Source organism: Malurus melanocephalus, unplaced genomic scaffold (genome assembly GCF_030028575.1).
Source record: "Malurus melanocephalus ecotype Western Australia unplaced genomic scaffold, MMel_1.1 scaffold_339, whole genome shotgun sequence".
Lineage (NCBI taxonomy): Eukaryota > Metazoa > Chordata > Aves > Passeriformes > Maluridae > Malurus > Malurus melanocephalus.
The window spans coordinates 312,828-330,485 of NW_026623571.1; the positions used below are offsets into that span (position 1 = coordinate 312,828).

Here is a 17,658-nt window from a genome sequence, read left to right on the forward strand (position 1 = left end):
GGGGGGGGTTGAGCCCGGAGTCTCCCGAGACGGCGGAGCACGAGGCGCCGCTGCGGCCCTGGCGCATCCCCCCACCCCCTTTCTTCCTCTGCTCGTGAGGCGACCATGCGGCAGGTAAATGCTCTCCGCCCCCGCTCCCGGAACGCGGGGCCCGGGACGTGGCGGCGGGGCTGCGACCTGCCTGGCCGCTCGGGCGGAGAGAGAAAGGGGGGCGGCTGGGTGCGGCGGGGGTCGGGGGTGCGGCGGGGCCCCGTGGCCCGGCGGGTTGGAGCCGTACGGAGCTGCCTGGCGCCCGCTGCCCCACTTTGCTCTCGCACCCTTCCTGCCGGGAGGGCCGTTTGGGCGCTGCCCGGCCCTGCCGAGCTCGCTCGCTCTCGCTGCGGCCACGTGGAGGCCGCGGCTGCGGGTGGAAGGTGCCGGCCCTGCCCGGCCGGCGGGGTGCGGAGCGGGAGCGGCCGGGAGAGTTCCGCCACGGACCCCCGCAGGACTGGGCGATATTTGGGGGCAGCAGTGTGGCGGGGGATGATGAACGAGCCACGCCGTTAAACCTTGCAGGGCTTAAGAGCTGGGATTTAGCGTTAACAACTGCGGAAAACACACTCGGGCTGTAACCTGCACGTAGCCTTAAACAAGGGTAAGAGAGGTAGGGTCAGGAGGCTTTGTCGCTGTACTGCATGGACATAGAAATAATGAGCGAAAAGCACTGATTTCCTATCCTCAACCATTTCTTCTGCATCCTTTGGAARTACCCACTTAACGTTGAAACTGTGGAATAAAATTGCTCTTTAAAATCTTTAGCTACATTTGTCATTTTTGGGCCTCTTCTGTCGAAGTGTTCATGGCTGCTAGCTTCTAAAACTGAGCAAGAGTTGTCTGAGYAGAAATACTTCTGGTTTCTAGCACCCTTAACGCTCTATGTGTGTAAGCAGCAACCATAATGCGTTTTTTTATTAAGGTAGGATCTTGTACCATAACACCAAGGAASCTGTGATAACCTCAAGCCTGATACAGAACTGAGAAATGCACACTGGAAGACCTGGTTAGTTTTCGGACGAGCGGAAGCAGTTGTCACCTAGTTAATAAAAGTAGTTCCTGACTTGTTCCAGTGGGTATGTTCTTGTATCCCTTTGGTGGCGGTAACTGATACAATGTATTTCTATTTAAAAAGGTACCATATGAGGTTTTATAAATTGGATTTTAACAGAGAATGCACTCCGATTTCCTTCACTTGAGTAACGTGCTTTACTTCAGGTGTGTAGGGAAATAGGAATTGGGTGTAGACTGGACTGAGACATGCTACACAGCGCCAAGGTGAGAGATRCGGTAGTGGTTACCATATAGACTAATAGTCTGGCATGATAAAGTGAGAAAATAATCTAGAAAGGCTGTGTATCCCAAGAACATTGATCAGTGCCATTATAGACTTTACCAGCCAAATTTGTGTCCTGAAATAATGGTTAAAATAGAATTGGTGATAGTCCCCTGCAGCACTTTTATTTTTAACTTCCTACAAGAGTATGAAGCCATGCAATCTTTTTCTGAAAGGCAATGGGACGTGGATATATAGATAGACTTTAAATTAATTTTGTTTGATGAAATCAATAGTGGCAGTTTCATGTGGGCGTTGCATTCTAGTCCATGGGTGGGTGTACTGAAACTGTACACGGGTACCTCTCTGGAACAGGCAATATCACTGGAGATTCTGGCTACGTGAAAAAAGATTCTCTGAAACAATGAGGTTTGTTTCAATTAACATTTGTGTAGGTCTTCGTGCCTTCAAGGTTGGCTTAAATRAAAACCAGGTACTAAGTTACCAGTATTTATCCAGTCAATCATAGAATGTGCCAGTACAACAGAGTTGTGGTTTCAAGTTACTCAAATATGCTCCCAGGTTTTGTCTTAACAGATGTTTTTCCCATTGCAAGAAAATAACGGAATTGGATCATCAGGATAGTTCAGGCACAATAGAATGTTTACTTGATGTGAAAAGCCCATGCTGACCATCATTCCTGTGACTTCTCCAAGTGAGATAAATCTATGCATATGGCAAAATTAATATATCCAGCTTGGCATGTGTTTCCTTCATGGTCTTCACTAAGTAAGACAAGCAGCTGTAATTTTCTATTCATAATGCTTTTTTTTTGCAAAGCAGTGGCTGATTCAAGTACGAAGAGACTTTAAGTAGTGCCCCGATCACACAGACTTCAAGTTTGTGTGTATATATTGTCAAAGGAAGTGTGTTTGGACTTGTTTGCCTTGGCTGTCCAGTTTCAATGTCATTTGATCATGATTATGCCTATTGTAAAGAGTTATTCCTGTCTCTGTCATGGTTTTTACAGAAGYGGAATACAATGGGCACTTGATAAATCAGTGGTAAAGTAAATCAATTTGAGAACATTTACATGTTTTCATCTGATGGAATTGCTGATTAAAGTTGTACAAGCTACTTCAAAGCTAAAAACTCCACTGAAGTTTTCCTGTGGGTTATGATTTAGTCCTTTCCTGTAGTGAAGCTTGGTGGAAGGATGGTGGCATCTRTACAAACTGGTGTACTGTAGGAGGGATGAATAGACATAACTGCATGTGTCAACAATGAAAATGATACCAGAGCAAGAAAATCTCATTCCGTGTTCTTCTCAGTTCAATGATCATCTGTCAGCACGCTTGCTGTCTCATAGTGTGTTATTTTATAGCATGTTTTCAGAATTGTCAAATACATCTTGACTTTTGTAACACATTTAAAAATGTCAGTGGAAGTTTCAGAGAAGGAAGGTTTAATGGCAGTTCTGTTCCTTGGGCAGGTACGCTTTTCACGGGATTGAACTTCAGATACAGGGTGAGTTCTGTGAATACTGAGAATTTATGCCTTTCGGGAAGCAATTTCTATTCTGATGTGAAGAAAATCAGTGCAACTTCCTGGTTTTCTGTGGGAGTCCAACTTAATTTAGAGAGCAATTATTTAAAACAATTTTATCTTACGAAAAGTACCATCTTTGGGGGTGGGCTGCTGAAGTTATCTTAAATGAGTAATTTTATCTTGCTGATAAAGGCCTGAAGTAACACTTGATGCAGRAACAATTAAGTTATTCTTAGGTCATTCTTTAATTACAGCTGAGATACYACTTGAAATACACCTAATAAGGAARTGCGTACCAATTAGGCAAAGCTATTAAAACTTTTTTTTTCTAAATTTCAAAAACTGATTGAACTGCTGGAAACTATGTCCTGCCACAGTATAACCTCCTAAAGGAAAAGAAAGGTATGTGCTGCATCAGTCCACCTATTCATAGTATTTTAAGTGCTATTGAATCAGTGCCATTCCTCCAGGCTTCTTGGGTGTAATAAAAATCTGAGGAGTAAAGAAGTTAAAAAATAGTTGTTTGAAGTTACTTTTGTTTTGTTAGTCACCTCTTGTGATAATCCAAAGTCTGTACAGGTTTTATAATCCAAAGTCTGTACAGGTTTTAATACCCAGAAAGCTGGAAAGCAACATAAAAGACTTGGAAGATGATGGTTTGCTGATGTCAGTCTACAAAGCTTATGGGAAGAAGGGGGATGTTGGAGTTACATGTAGGATGTTGTACCCATTCTGGGGGGCATGATTCATTAGACTTGAAATGTTGTCATATTCTGTCCCATTGTGCTGCCTCATCTTGTCTCTTTCATTTCCATGATGGCTGCTTTTTCCATTGCTGCAGAAGTTGAATGACTCAGCTGTTGTCTTTTGTCTCTCAGCTGTCAGTGACCCAGGAGCTTCATTCTCATCTGGTGTCACCTTTTCTGCAGCCTCATGAAGTTTGCTATAGAAACCTGCCCCTCTTTTTGTTCTGTGTTGGCAGTCTCAAGTCAGTATTAAACCAAGCAGCATGTTTATACAAAATGAGGAATATTAACAGGAGTGAGCTCTGTAGACAGAGAGTTTCAGGACTGTTCTGTAAGCAATTGATTTGGTGTTTAAGTGATAAAGACACACAGTTSTGAAGTCACTAAATCAATCTAGATTTTAGAGAAGGTCTGGATTACACTGGARGTTAATTTATAACTGATCATGTCTGAAAGTCTTCAATCTAAATTGTGGTTGGTTAGATAAGATAAAATGCATGTATGAGATAATATGCTCTTCAGGTTAAGAATGTATGAACGATGCTTTGTGCTGAATTTGCATAAAATTGTAATTCTAATCAACAGAGACTTTGTGCAATGTTTCTGCATGTGGGTTACAAATGCTTTAGAAATAGGTTCCAGTTCCTAGTAAAGCACTATAATGCAACATAAATTCCTGACAGGTGTTGTCATGCAATTTATATATAGAGATCTTGAGATTACCTGACTTGTACCACGTTCATAAATTGCTCTTCAAGGTGATGATTATTAATGGACAAAAATAATATATTGAATTCTGAAAGATAACTGTAAATGATAAATTGTTTACAGCTGATGATTTGATATGAATAAATAGTTCCTCTTTAACCAAGCTAATAGCTGATAATAGCATGCAGCCATACTGAGATTGGAGTATCAAAGAAACACAAAGGAAARAGACATAATCTTCAAGGTAGTCTTTCAGTAGACATTGCTCAACATGACTTGATATGGATTTTTTTTTAGTAATATCTTTGTTAATACTGATCTACATTTTAAATAGGACTGAGTAGTACTGCGTGCCATGTAGAATATTCATGATAGCCGTATGTCATCTGTACAGCTGGAAGCTGAGTTCAGTTCATCCTGCAAAATAACTAATGCCACAAGTGAGTGTTCCTGCAAGAGGGAGTGGTTAGCCAGGTGTGCTTCGTAGTGCTGCTTTGCCACTGTAGGCACTGCTTCATTCAGCTCATATACAGAGCAGTCCAGAAAAGCTGCTTTACTGCTGCAAAATTGTACTCTGTGTTTCACATGATGCTTACATTACTTCTCGAGGCTCTATGCAACTTCCTGTAATCCATTCCTGTGAAGGAAGACCTCTTTCCATCAGGGCTTCACTACCCTGATAAGTACTCTCATTCCATGAAATGCAAACAGTATCATATAGGCCATATAGATTGTCTGATTCTGTTTGCAGAATACAGAAGCATATTTTCGTGCTGGCCTGCACATCAGTCTGTAAAAGACAGTATCTCGGCCTAAAAGTACAGTTCTAAATTTTACTAACATGCATTAAAACTTAAGAAATGCCACCTGGCTGCAGTCCAAATAATGTGGTCACTTTGCAACACTTAAGTTTTTATGCTAAATATAAAATATTCCTATTTATTTGATGTCTGRTACAATACATAAACAGGATAGATTTCCGTCCTTGCTGTTCTGAACTGTTTSGAGGTAATTGTCCAGCAGAGGCACAGCATTATATTAACAGGGTCTACTTGCTCTCAGACCATACATTGAGTAAATAAATACACAGTACTTGCAGCAGGATGTATATATAAAATTTGGCTTTTCATTGTAGTACTCCCATAGCTAGCTATTTTTTCACTGAGTTGCTGTCTTTGTACTCCAGATWAGAGATTAAGTTTTGTAAAGTGTAGTCTGAATTTACGCATCTGTCTTGCAGAGTRTGGCACAGAGTCCCATTTTTGGTAACTTSAGGTAWAAATTCTTATGTTGGCTTTTGCTGMCTCTGTATGTTCTGTAGTAGGGAGAAAAATATGAAGGGTTAATGCTGACTCCTGAAAGAACAGATTAAGATGAGATACCTTAATAAGAATGCAGCCAATATAGCAAATTATTATTCTGTTTTTCTTGTATCAAACTTTGTGGTTCAAATCAATTGCAGTAATCGRTTATGCTGGGTGATGTAAAATACTTCCAGTCTTTGAAGACCATATTTGCCTTGTATTGTACTGTTGTTGAGTTCTTGAAACAGTAATAAAATTGAAAAAGGCAAATTGTCACCTCTCTGTGGAAAATTCTGAGAGTTTCTGTAAATAAATTCATTTACTGGAATTTTCTCTATTACTGTAGCTTAATTGTTAACAGTAAATTGGCAAAGACAAAGGATTAATTATATTTTATAAACAAAATATTCTCAAAGTGAAACTTCTAGAGGAGCACAYTGTTCTTCACATAAAAGGAATGTATACTCATGCTGGGAAAATCCCACATTTTTTTGCTTCATTCTTTCCCATATCCTATGAAATGTGTCATACAGCAGTTCCTTGTATTCAGTCTAGCAGTGATTGAATAATAGTGAAGTACCAAAATGATGCCTCACCTACTCTACAGTTTTTTAACATGCAGTTATGGTTTGCTTCAGTTTTACTTCCCTTGACAATAAGAAATGCCAGCCCTTTAACACTTCTGCCTCACCTTATTAGAATTAGACTTTTTAAGCATTATATGTACATTATAGGAGTACATGTAGTTTAATCTGAAATTTATAAATTAGGTCATCAAACAGGAATTTTTTTGTGTGTTTTCAGTTATTTCTTGTGTTTTGCTTAGAGGATACAGGTATGCTGGTCCAACATATATTGTTAGCCATGCCATATTTCTAAAGAAGAAAAAGATATTATTCTCATGATCTAAAAATAAGAAGAGCAAAGCCTCTGACTCTCTTAGCAGCACACAAATGCTTAGGTCTTTTCAGCTGTGACTAACTGGAGTCCAAAGTTTGTTCTCAAGACTAAACTCTCACACTGTGTATGTGTAGGGGTGTATAAAAATGAGCTAATTTTTTATGTTAAAATAAGTTTGGAGGTGTAGGTGGGCTGTAGCTGTCTTGATTTTTAACTGGTTCTTGCCGTAGATTTTCATTTTGCTGAAATGTGTCCATTTGGCTTCTGTCAGTTCATCCTTATGGTTTAAGCCATCTTCTGGCACAAGTTTGTTTCATAGTCTGTTAGTTAAACACGTAGTTTGAAATACAGTAGCTCTAATTGGCTTAATTGTTTTAGATAAGATGTGCAACCCTGATCAAATAATGCTTTTACTTAGGGTAGTTGTAATACGCAAAGAGCATAAATCCTCTTTTCTCAGAGAAACTTGATAACCCATAATTCAGTGGTAGAGTGCCAAAGCATTTCTGTTCATCAGAAAGAGAAGTGCAAATATTTAGCATCTGCCATTGTAGAATGTGACCCTTGATTAGTCAGGATAGTCTTGTTCTTACAGATTTCTGTATTTGTTTGAGATAAACTTGTTGTCACTCGTGTTTAAAGGTCARTGACAGCAGATTTTTTAATTATTATTTTTTTAACTGTTTCTTGTACCATGGTGTAGCAGTAGGAACTATTTCAAATTTTAAYCCTGGAAAAATCAGAAGTTGGTTCATTTGCATGTTAACTAAAGTTGACAGGTTTCATGTAAATGTATCAAAGTAGTAGGTTCCTGATAAAAAAAATGGGCTATGGAAATTATATAGAGTCTTAGGAAGTAACATAATCATGTGAAATAAAGGAAGCCYCAATAGCAAGGGAAAAAAATAATCAATGAAGGTGAAAGATGTCATAATGTCCTAGGATCCCACTGAGAAGGGTGGTGACCACAATAACACTGAACCAAATCAGCAGCTTGCCCAGAAAAATCATTGTAATTAAAACTATAATGAAAGGAAGAAAATCATGGTTACACTTAATCAGAATTACAGAGGTGCATCCATATTCCAGGAGAGTACTGCAAGAATCAGTTACTGTAAAAGGCAGGAACTGATGATGGATCAAATGAGAAAGCAACATGACACAGTCTGGGTCAGATAATCTGCAGTGTATGCAGCTTTAGAAAAACGATCAATGCAGCCTCACTTTCCATAATATCTGTCCTTGCTTGCCTGTGTTGCTGTTAAATTGTACCTGCACTTGCAAGGTGATGGACACAGGGAAGTACATATAATGGTATTTTTAAGCTTGCAGTTCTAGCCCATCAGTATTTCTAACGGGATTGCTCAAAAGCCATCTCTGCTTGCGTTTTAGGTTAAGGCTTTTAAGGATTGTACTTCCTTGCCTCTCTTCTGTCTCTAATCTTGCAATGAGTAATATAGGGTATTGAATACTACATTTTCATTATTTCACCTCAAACTGAAGTCACTTACAAGTTGTTTTAATACCTTGCTAAGAATATATATATATAGCATCTGTAGTTTGCAAGAGTGATTTTTGAAGAGGGCCAGTATTTGCATCAGTTTGAATGGTTGCCTCGATCACCACACAAACTTGTGATAAGTAGCCATGCAGCTATTTCAGAATAATTTGGTTACAATAATAATTGCTGGGMAATGGCATGACCTCTGTTGAGGTCTCACTTGGACTGTGGTGAGAATTATACATACTGGTTCAGCTGGGCATTTTCTTGATGGATTTGCCTGTGGAAATATGTACAGCTATTTTGTCCTGCATCTGAATCTGCCAAGATGTCTTCACAAACTCTTTTGTCTCCCACAATTACTGAACAAAGACATGTTTGGGAGCCCCCTAATTCAATGTCAGTGGTTTCAGTAGCTGCCTGCTGTCTAAGGGTAGTAGTTGTCCTAGTTCATTCTGSTGACTAACTTTGATAGGAATAATTTGAATGGCTTGTTGACAGAGCACCTCAGCAAAGTCTGTGCTGGTGGTTCATTAACKAAATCTCTTATTTAAAAATACTATTTCATTCAATGATATATGTTGTCAAGTAAAGAATTTGAAACTTCTGCATTGTAGGAATGGCCTTCACAATCAGGCACTGGTTCAGCATAGCACATGTAGGAAAAGAATGGTTTAGTCTCATGTTTCAATGGACTTCCATAATTGACAGCATTTCTAAATGTATTTTTCCAGTTTTTTTTTTAAGTGAGAGAAGTCATCGGCTTAATAGTAGGCATGCATAATTCCTCTTGGATTGCAGCTGTGATAGAGGGGGGTTTATTACAGTGATGTAGGTATTAAACACCCATCAAAGGCATGCCTTTATTGCCTTCAAACATACCACAAGTATTACAATGTCGTGAAAGGATGACTTAGTTATGGTGGTGTRAATTATAAGAACAATAAAAGTACTRCAAATGGTTTTATTTAACACTTTATTCGAAATGCTGTTACATACTGTTTTGAATCTTTCCCCCTGCAAATGTTACATACTGTTTTGAARGGAAGTATTCTCAAGTGGCTTTCAATAGGAAATATGTCCACTGCTGTTTTTTCAATGTTTTTTGAGTGCATTTTGAGGTTGTCAGTTGTTTTGTTTGTGCTCTATCAAAATACCCTATTAGACTGCAGATCAGCCAGATCAATAACTGGTGTTCCCACCTAAAGCTGGGTGGCTCTTTTTTTTGTGTGGACTGCTGTGTTTGTGCAGCTGCACAGGGAGGCAGATAGGAAAAGTAATCTGTCTTGAAAATAATCTTTTTTTTTTCTTTTACTAGGCTGTTTTTCAGCAGAATCTAGTTGTACAGCTGGACAGTGAACAGATCAGCAAACAAATGTGCTGGTATCCAAAAATGGTTTTGTGGGAATGGGAAGCAGAGAGTGAAGCAGTGGGGGAGGGCAGGACTGCTGCCTTAAGTGTAACACAATCTTAAAACATTTACTGAAGTTCAGCCATGGTTCTAACCAAAACATTTGCTTACTTTGAGTAGAAAAATKAAATATTAAAATGCAGGTGCAACTGGTTCATCTTTTCAGGTATTTCATTCTCACGAGGACTTGTTGATATCTTCATATTACTTAATTGAACAGTAGAATATTGGCACAAAAGCAAATTAGCTCTTATAAATTCCATGCATTAATAGGTGTTTCATGGACCACACCCAGTTTATACATGAAAGACTGCAAATTAATTCTTGGTGAGCAGACCTAGTACTTACAGAACTTCCAACTATTCTGAAGTTTTTATATTCTTTTGAGCTCTGAGAAGGATGCTGTACTCAGCAATTTCTCACARATAACTGGCCCTTTGAAGAAGGCTGTCCAGTTTTTTATGTTCAACATAARTGCACCTTCCTGGATAACTGAGCTGGTAAATTGCTGCTGTATTAGTTCAAGATCATTTTATTGTACTTGGTACTTGGCATTTCAAATACTTCACAGTTCAGATTTTAAAGAAGYATTCATGGTGTGTTCAGTTATGCATAAATGCTTTCTGTACTATTTAAGTCTTATCTGGTATTAACTTAGCAAATAGGACTTGGATCAATTAGTTAGTGGTCTGTTCTTACAAAGTGCCCCTCCTACTGGGCTGTAGGTTTTCAAATAAATGAGTTTTACTGAAATCCACAAACCTGTTTCACTGAAATTGAAGAGGGARGAAAAAACAGGAGATGGGTGAGAACTAAAGTTAGAAATGGTTGATTTTAATTTTTTTGATCTGTAGCATGTTTCCTGTTTGCATATGCAGAAGCTAATGGCAGCTTAAGGCTGATGAAACAAAAACAGGTTATTATTTAGTTAAAATGGTTTTATGGCTTTCTTAAAATTTCTTAAAATAAAACTATATTAATTTCACAATTTTTAAAAAATAATTTATCTTAAAAATGTGCGTGGGATTAATAAGATTTTGTATTCTAGTATTTGTTAAAAATGTGAAATTTTAAAAATGTAGAGTAGTTAATTCAGATWTCCAGATTCCAGCCTTTTTTTTGAACTGAATATTTATATGAAGTATTGCACAGTTTGGGACGGTAGTAAGCTGCATATATCACTCCTGTGTGTACATTGAAGTGAATTCCTGCAATATAGGAAAGAGGTTAAATTCTTAGGGATTGTAAGAAAAACTGCCCTTATGTAGTCAATAACTTTATTTCAAGAAATATTTCTCCTTTTAAGAAATTGCCATTTCACATAGAGCTGTTACTCTGAGAAGTTCTTGACAGAAATGAATTACACGAGTGCTGAAYTTCTCACAGCCTCACAGAGAGGATGCCTTAGTTTGGTAAGAATATTGCTTTGTCTTTATTTTTAGCACCTTTTGTCTTCCTGGGTTCTCTCTTGCCTTAGCTGGAGCATGTGTTTGGTGTGGAACTCGTAGTTGCCCATGAAATCTTGCTAAGGTACTTAMCCTCCCTGTGGCATTCAAGCTGAGTTTTTTGTAGATGAGCAGAACATTCTTCAGAGAAAACAAAGATAAGAAAGTTGAACAACAAGGGAGAGAAACAGAACTTACTTGGGAAGGAGCGTGGGGAGAAATCAGCCCATTTATATTACAAATATTTCAGGTTATTAAAATTGTTTCGGGCAGGCAAGAAAAAGGGTTGGGGGGAAGAAAATTAGGCACTTAAAATATTCTAGTCAGCATTGTACACTACAAAAAATGCTGTTGTATGTGGGCTGCAGATGCTGGAATAACAGATGTGGCTTTCATGTGAGTTTGAATTTTGTGTGACCACATTATTTGAATCCAAGTTTCTTGTTTAARGTAAAGCCTAACTCTTGAACTAGTTTTCTAGTCTCAGTGAAGCAGTTGGTTATAAATAAACAAAGACGTGCCCCCAAATCATGTTCTTATTTCAGGTTTTTAAGGCATAAAGTGCTATGTGAGAAGAACAGTTGAAACAGTAATCACTATTGAATAAATTTCAGAAATCTAAGGGAAATTGAATGAAAAAAAAAAAAAAAAGAAGCAAAGCCACCCCTAGCTCTGATCACAGGTGCCTTTGCTTAAATAGCTGAAACACCCTAGGCATACAGTGGTTTGCATAGAGATAAGGTGACTTCCATGCAGAGAAAGTAACTCTGTGCTCAGGTGCTGCTCAGGAGCTTTCACCTCCAGCCTGTGTGTGGGAGTTCTGCACTTGCTGAGAATGATCTCTGCTGAGTGGGGAGCACGGGATGCACTGGGCAGCACCATGTGGCTTTCTCAAATGTGCACTGGAGGGACACACTTCCATCTTTCCCTCTGCAAATGTTCCAATTTTGGAGCTTGGCCTCGGTTAGGGTTCTGCCATTGCCTGAGGTGTGGGGAAGGACTCCCCATGTTGCAGCTCAGGTATGTAGCAGGTGCTGTTATTTGCAGCCRTGCCCTTTRCAGTGCTGTAGTTTCATACCAACCCGCAGCTTGGAGATGTTTTCCCTYCTRTCTGCCCAGGATTRGGTTCCTGCCYATCAGCAGCTGTGGAGAGAAGGAGGGGAGGCAGGAGGGAATCAAACACATCAATGGAATTAGGCAAAGGCTGACAGCWGTAATAGGCAGAATCTTTTTCAACTTCGCTGTAGCCTTGGCCTCAGGCTGCCCTTGAATATTCTCTTGAGGGGATTTGAGAGTCTTAATGTTCCTATAATGAGATCAGCTATATACAATTTTGTGCCGCTGAAGTGTATAGAACTTGGACTTCAGCTTTCTGGTATTATACMCATATGAGTATTGCCTGACAGGTTAAACATGACAGCTGTTTACAATGCCTAGAGAATAATGAATCTTGTTTAAAAAGAAAGAAATCGTTAACTCTTTCTGGTTGTTCTTTTTGGAAGTTTTTATTATGTGTAAGTTTATTTTTTAAGCATCTGTTCTGTTACAAGAATTGCAGTAGAAGATATGGAATATTATATAACACAAGATCAAAATTACTGTGCTAGGGTTTTTACTATTTAACTGAAAAGAGACAAGTAATAGATTTTGGAATTGGTCTGATACTGCTCGGTTCATGATTTTCAGCAAAGAATCATGAGCATAGGTTACAAACTATTTTAACCATTAGGGCATGGAGAAAAGGTACCATTCAAAGCTAAACACCACAATTAGGGATGCATGACTAAAGTTTCCAAGTAATGTATTAGTAGTATTGTATGAGACAGTCACATGGAAAAGATCATGAGGYTGTGAAAAGGATTATGAGCATGCTTTAGTCATGAATTTCCTGGTAGAGATATTTTAGTCTGGATCGTGCTTGTTTAAATGAGAATAACTTGACTTTGCTTGTTCTGGTTGTATTGTAATTACGTGGAAAAGGGGGAGAAATGATGTCTTACCTACAAAAGTAAGATTCTTTGAGTAACTGACTTCAAGTTGCAATGCTGTTTTCAGTGCTGAGAAGCTGAAGTTACAAAGATGCTTGAGAGTTTGCTGGAGGATTACAGTATACTGTATGTACTTACTCAGCCATATGTAAGTTCATCTTTCTCCCAGGGCTTTCATTTGTCTGGAGTGTCCCTGAATGGTTTAGTGCAGATCCTGAACCTGCTCTTCCACATTAGGTGGCATTCAACATTRTAAATCCTCAGTGGATGAAACCAGCATATTCCTACCTAAAAGTGGAGCTCTCCTGATCTGTGGCCAGTCATACTCCTGATTACTGCCAGAGTGTTTCTGCTTCCTGGCATGTCCTGTAAGTTGGAGCCCAGGTTCTCAGGCTGTGTGAGACGGAGCAGATGGCCCTCATTAAAGGTGTTTCCAGGCACTCACACARTCTGAGGGTTGGCTCAGTCCAGTGATTCCTGGATAAAGATTTGCTACTGGTTCTGTTGTACTCCACCAGTACCAACACYTACGTCTCCTCAAAGGAAAATGGAAAAAGCTTCTGGGGGGTGCTTTAAGATGTTTTTTATGATTCTGTACTAATCTCAGGGATGCATTTGTAAGAACATYRGGGATGCCTYCAAGASAGCCTGTGAGGGAAAARCACTATATGAAARTAATAGCTCTGTAAATTTTGGGGAMTGAATTTATCATACTGAACTACTTGAAAAAGTTTGTCACAGCCCTTAAATCAGTAACTGGAATGTAGGGGACTGAACTGGAGACAAACCACAGTCATTCCAGACTGGTGATTGAACAGTTATTTATAAAAATAAACCACTAATGTACAATGAGTACCATTGACCTGTCTGATGTCCATGGAATCAATTTTGATGTGGATGCCTCCATTTGACAGATATTCTTCTGGTCTTCTATTTTTTAAGGGGACAGTATTGCAAAAGAGAGTTTTGCTTTTTAAAAAAAAATTATTGTGTTCCAGTGAAAAGTGAATTTTCATATTTTGGATTTGCAGAGCTCAACACTAGAACGTTTTTCTTGTCTTCTGTATAGACACATTGATTTGCTATACAAAATCATCAGAAGGCAGCTCGTTTCTGTTCTCTGCCAACCTGTTACAAGTATAGGAGCTTCCAACAGATTTTGTGTGTGTGTGTGCAATATTATGGCTACAAATGTATAAGCACAAAACAGTATTTTGGGAGAGTAAGATGGACCTTAAATATTTGTGGTTTACTGCAGAGCACTTTCCTGGCTGATGCCACAAAGCTCATTTTAGTGAACAGCTGTGGGGGGCTTGGGAAGGACAACCAAATTTCTCCGTTCTTGTGTGAGAGTCAGTGGCACTTTGGGTCACTAAAGTCACTGTGCTGCCCAGGTCACTTGTGTCTTTGTCAACATAGGGCTGGTGACGGTTCTAGTCAAGGTGCACATCAGCAGCTAAACCACAGGCAGTGTTAAAGGCTTAAAGCATACTTCTCATGTTTCCTGTTCCTTTACATCCTTGCATTTGCTGCAGTGCAAAATGGTGAATTGTTTTCAATTCTAAACACAAGACATGTTTTTGCAGTGTCTCCTTTATAACTTGGTGTTGAATTGTAAGTTTTTTACATGTAACACTAAATTGAAAACCACATTGTGTCAATGATGTAATTTCTGAAAATTGTCACTAACTACTTTCAGCTTGACAGATGTCAGCAAGAACAGTATTTTTTGAGTTGYTAAGCAGGTGTTTTCCATATAACCTTACTTTTAAACAAATGTCCACACAGGTCTTTGAARTCAGTAAACCAGTGTAAGTAAAAAGTACTAAGAATACGAACATTTAAGCTATACATTGAACTTGGTGAATGACAACTTATTTTTATACTGGTAATGGCTGATTTCAAAACAGGGAGTTGTGCAGTGTGTGTTTAATGGAGGCACTTTAGCAGCACAAAAGAGAACAAATGGTGCATGGGTTTTCAGCTGTATTACCTGCCTGTCACCCCCTTGAACAGGAAAATATAGCATTGTTATTTTTAAATAATTTTCATTCTTTTSTAACTTGTGTTTTATCAAGATTTGCAATATTACACGCTATCATAAGCACAGGTGCCTCTGTAAATGTGCACAAAAACGTTCTGATACRACTGACTGTAAATGTTGTTAATCTTTTTCTTATAAACACCTCATGTAAGTATGGTTTGTAAAACAACATCTCTAAAATACAGTCTGTCTTGCTGTTGGATAAGAAAAGTACATTAATACAACTGCAGTTCAAGTACTGCAATTTTCTATTCTTTTAATGCCAATATCTAAAACATTTTGTGAGTGATTCAGTTGGCACACGTACCAAACTGTTGCGTYGCATAAGTTGACATTGAGATTGCTTTTGCAGCTAAGTGCTTCCCTTTGTGTTTCTTGTAGGAAACAGAGATGAAGGTACACATGCACACCAAATTTTGCATCATTTGTTTGCTGACATTTATTTTCCATCAGTGCAATCATTGCCATGGAGATGGACATAACAGCGGTCCCAAAAAGGATCGTGTGCACGACCATAATGACTATCAGATCTCAAATGAATCGTACTTCCAGAATGGAGGAACAGAATCTATGCCCAGTAAATTTTCAACGCTGGAAGCAGAAAACGAACAAAAATACTACATCGCAAAGATTTTTGATCGCTACGGTGAAAATGGAAGATTATCTTTTTTTGGCCTGGAAAAACTGTTAATAAGCCTTGGTTTGGGAGAGGTAAAAGTAGTGATGATAAACCACGATGATATTGGCCATGATCATGTTTCTCACTTGTATGCTTTGGAAGTACAGGAAGGAAAGCGTTTTCATCCTCATAGTCGTGCTCACAGCCACTCCAGTTCAGAAAACCAGACCACGGYTGGTGTGTCTGCAAAGAGAAATCATAAATGCGACGCTGAGAGAGACACAGCGGTGCCCTCGGTGAAGGAGGATGGCAAACACGTTCATAACCAAAGYCGCCGTCACCACCACCACCACCACTCGCGCCCGCACCGGCACGACCACAACGGCACACACCACTCCCGCAAYGATTCCGTCAGTCACGGCGAGCACGGAGAGCAGAGCCACGAGCCTTCCACAGAGACCAACACCACSCAGGAGCAGCCCGAGAGGAAACAGCGGAAACAGAAGAAGAAGCAGAAGAAGATCAGCGAGACGTCGGGAGATGCTACGTGGGATTACACCCCGGATCACGATCCCGGTGATCAGTACGAGCACAATCGCGTCCATAAACACGACCACGTCCACGATGCCTCTCACTTGCACGTGCACCACCACGACCACAGCGGCGATCGCTCTGCCGGCCACGGACACCAGGATGGCAGTTCAGGCAGTGCCGACGGGCACCGCCACACCAGCAAACGAGAGGCCTCTCACAAGCAGATCAGYGTGAGGAAACATGCTCTTTCTGCAGCACGTGGTCACAAGGACCACGGTGAGGATGAGCATGACCGTGAAGAGGTGAGTAGGAAATGGAGAGCTGGTAAGTTGACTTGGGCTGCTGCCACGTAATAATTGAAGGTGCATAGCCACAAATAACAGAGAGGCACATTTGGGACCGTGCGTAATACAGGTAGCAGGGTGAAGTGAGCACTGACACAGTTCTGAGTTTACTTTGAGTTGTAATTTCCATGTGCCCATCACCCATCTTTTCTCAGAGACCTATCATCATGCCTAATTATATCTGTATGAAGTTGATCCCTAAAGCTTTCTGAGATACCCTACTTACAGGTGAGGTTTTTTTTCCCTTCCCAAGTACAGGAATGTTGCCACCACAGGCACCATTTCTGGACTTCTTTCTGAATCTGAGATCATTAATATTTTTGAAAACTGCACAGACACTCTTTCCTAATAGGAAACACCTGCATCTTTTCAGCACACTGCTGATGTCTTTGTCCTAAGAGATTAAGAAGCTGTTACAGGTGTAGCTTTAGGAGCACTGTGCTTGGCAGAAGCTCCTCTGTTTTTACCTTCAGCATCCATTATTTCTGCCAGCACCATAAATCTCTTCTTCCCCTTACATTAACTACAGATGCAGGACCTTGTGCTGTCAATTTAAAACTAGAGTGCCGAGTTTGAGGCTCAAACTGAATTAAAAAGTGAAACTCAAAACACAGAAGGTTGGTAGGTAAACAGAAGCACTGAAAAACCTATTTTAGATTTACATTTTTCCACTCCTCACCTGCTGCACTTTCTTCATTGCATGTGCTGTGTAAAGAATATGGAAATTCCTTTTCATTGACATTTATATAAAGTTATGTCATTGTTGGGAGAGTGGAGTTTGCAGTGCAGATATTTTCACTGTTTCTTTATCTTCATAAACCCCTTAGATCAGTTTAAGACATGTTTTAGTACTGGTGGAGTGTTTGGATCAAAGCTTCTCTTCTCTTTGTGTTTTCAAATAATACGCTACATTTCCCATAAGTGAAAATAGTTGCTTTTATATTTACTTTTTACAATTTGTTTGCAGTGCTTAAACGCTACACAGCTGCTACGGTACTATGGTCTGGAAGCCAACTCTGTAATATCTCCTGAGCTGTTTGTGTACATTTGTCCTGCTTTGCTATACCAGATCGAGAGAAGGCTTTGTATTGTACATTATGATGAGCTGGATGATTTAATGAAAAGTAAAAATGCATCACGTGRGAATGAAGATAAAACAAGTGCATCAGGTAGGTGTGTAACATCTAAAGCTTTCAAAATTTTTTTGCACTGTAAATATAAATTTCAAAGTTTGGCATGTCATACAACTTAGCATTG

General features: G+C 39.5%; 1 protein-coding gene across 7 annotated transcripts in view; it reads left to right on the top strand.

The window, feature by feature from the left end:
- The window catches only part of SLC39A10 (solute carrier family 39 member 10), an 82,564-nt gene that overhangs the window by 46,064 nt on the left and 18,842 nt on the right, over window positions 1-17,658 (top strand). For 5 of the 7 annotated variants that reach the window (XM_057378010.1, XM_057378008.1, XM_057378013.1 and 2 more), the window contains exons 2-3: window positions 15,286-16,359; window positions 17,369-17,570. In XM_057378010.1, the coding sequence (XP_057233993.1) occupies window positions 15,286-16,359; window positions 17,369-17,570 (1,276 nt within the window). Of the gene's footprint in view, window positions 1-6; window positions 115-249; window positions 1,110-15,285; window positions 16,360-17,368; window positions 17,571-17,658 lie in introns of those variants that run through there. The other 2 variants (XM_057378012.1, XM_057378014.1) reach the window with 2 other exon arrangements.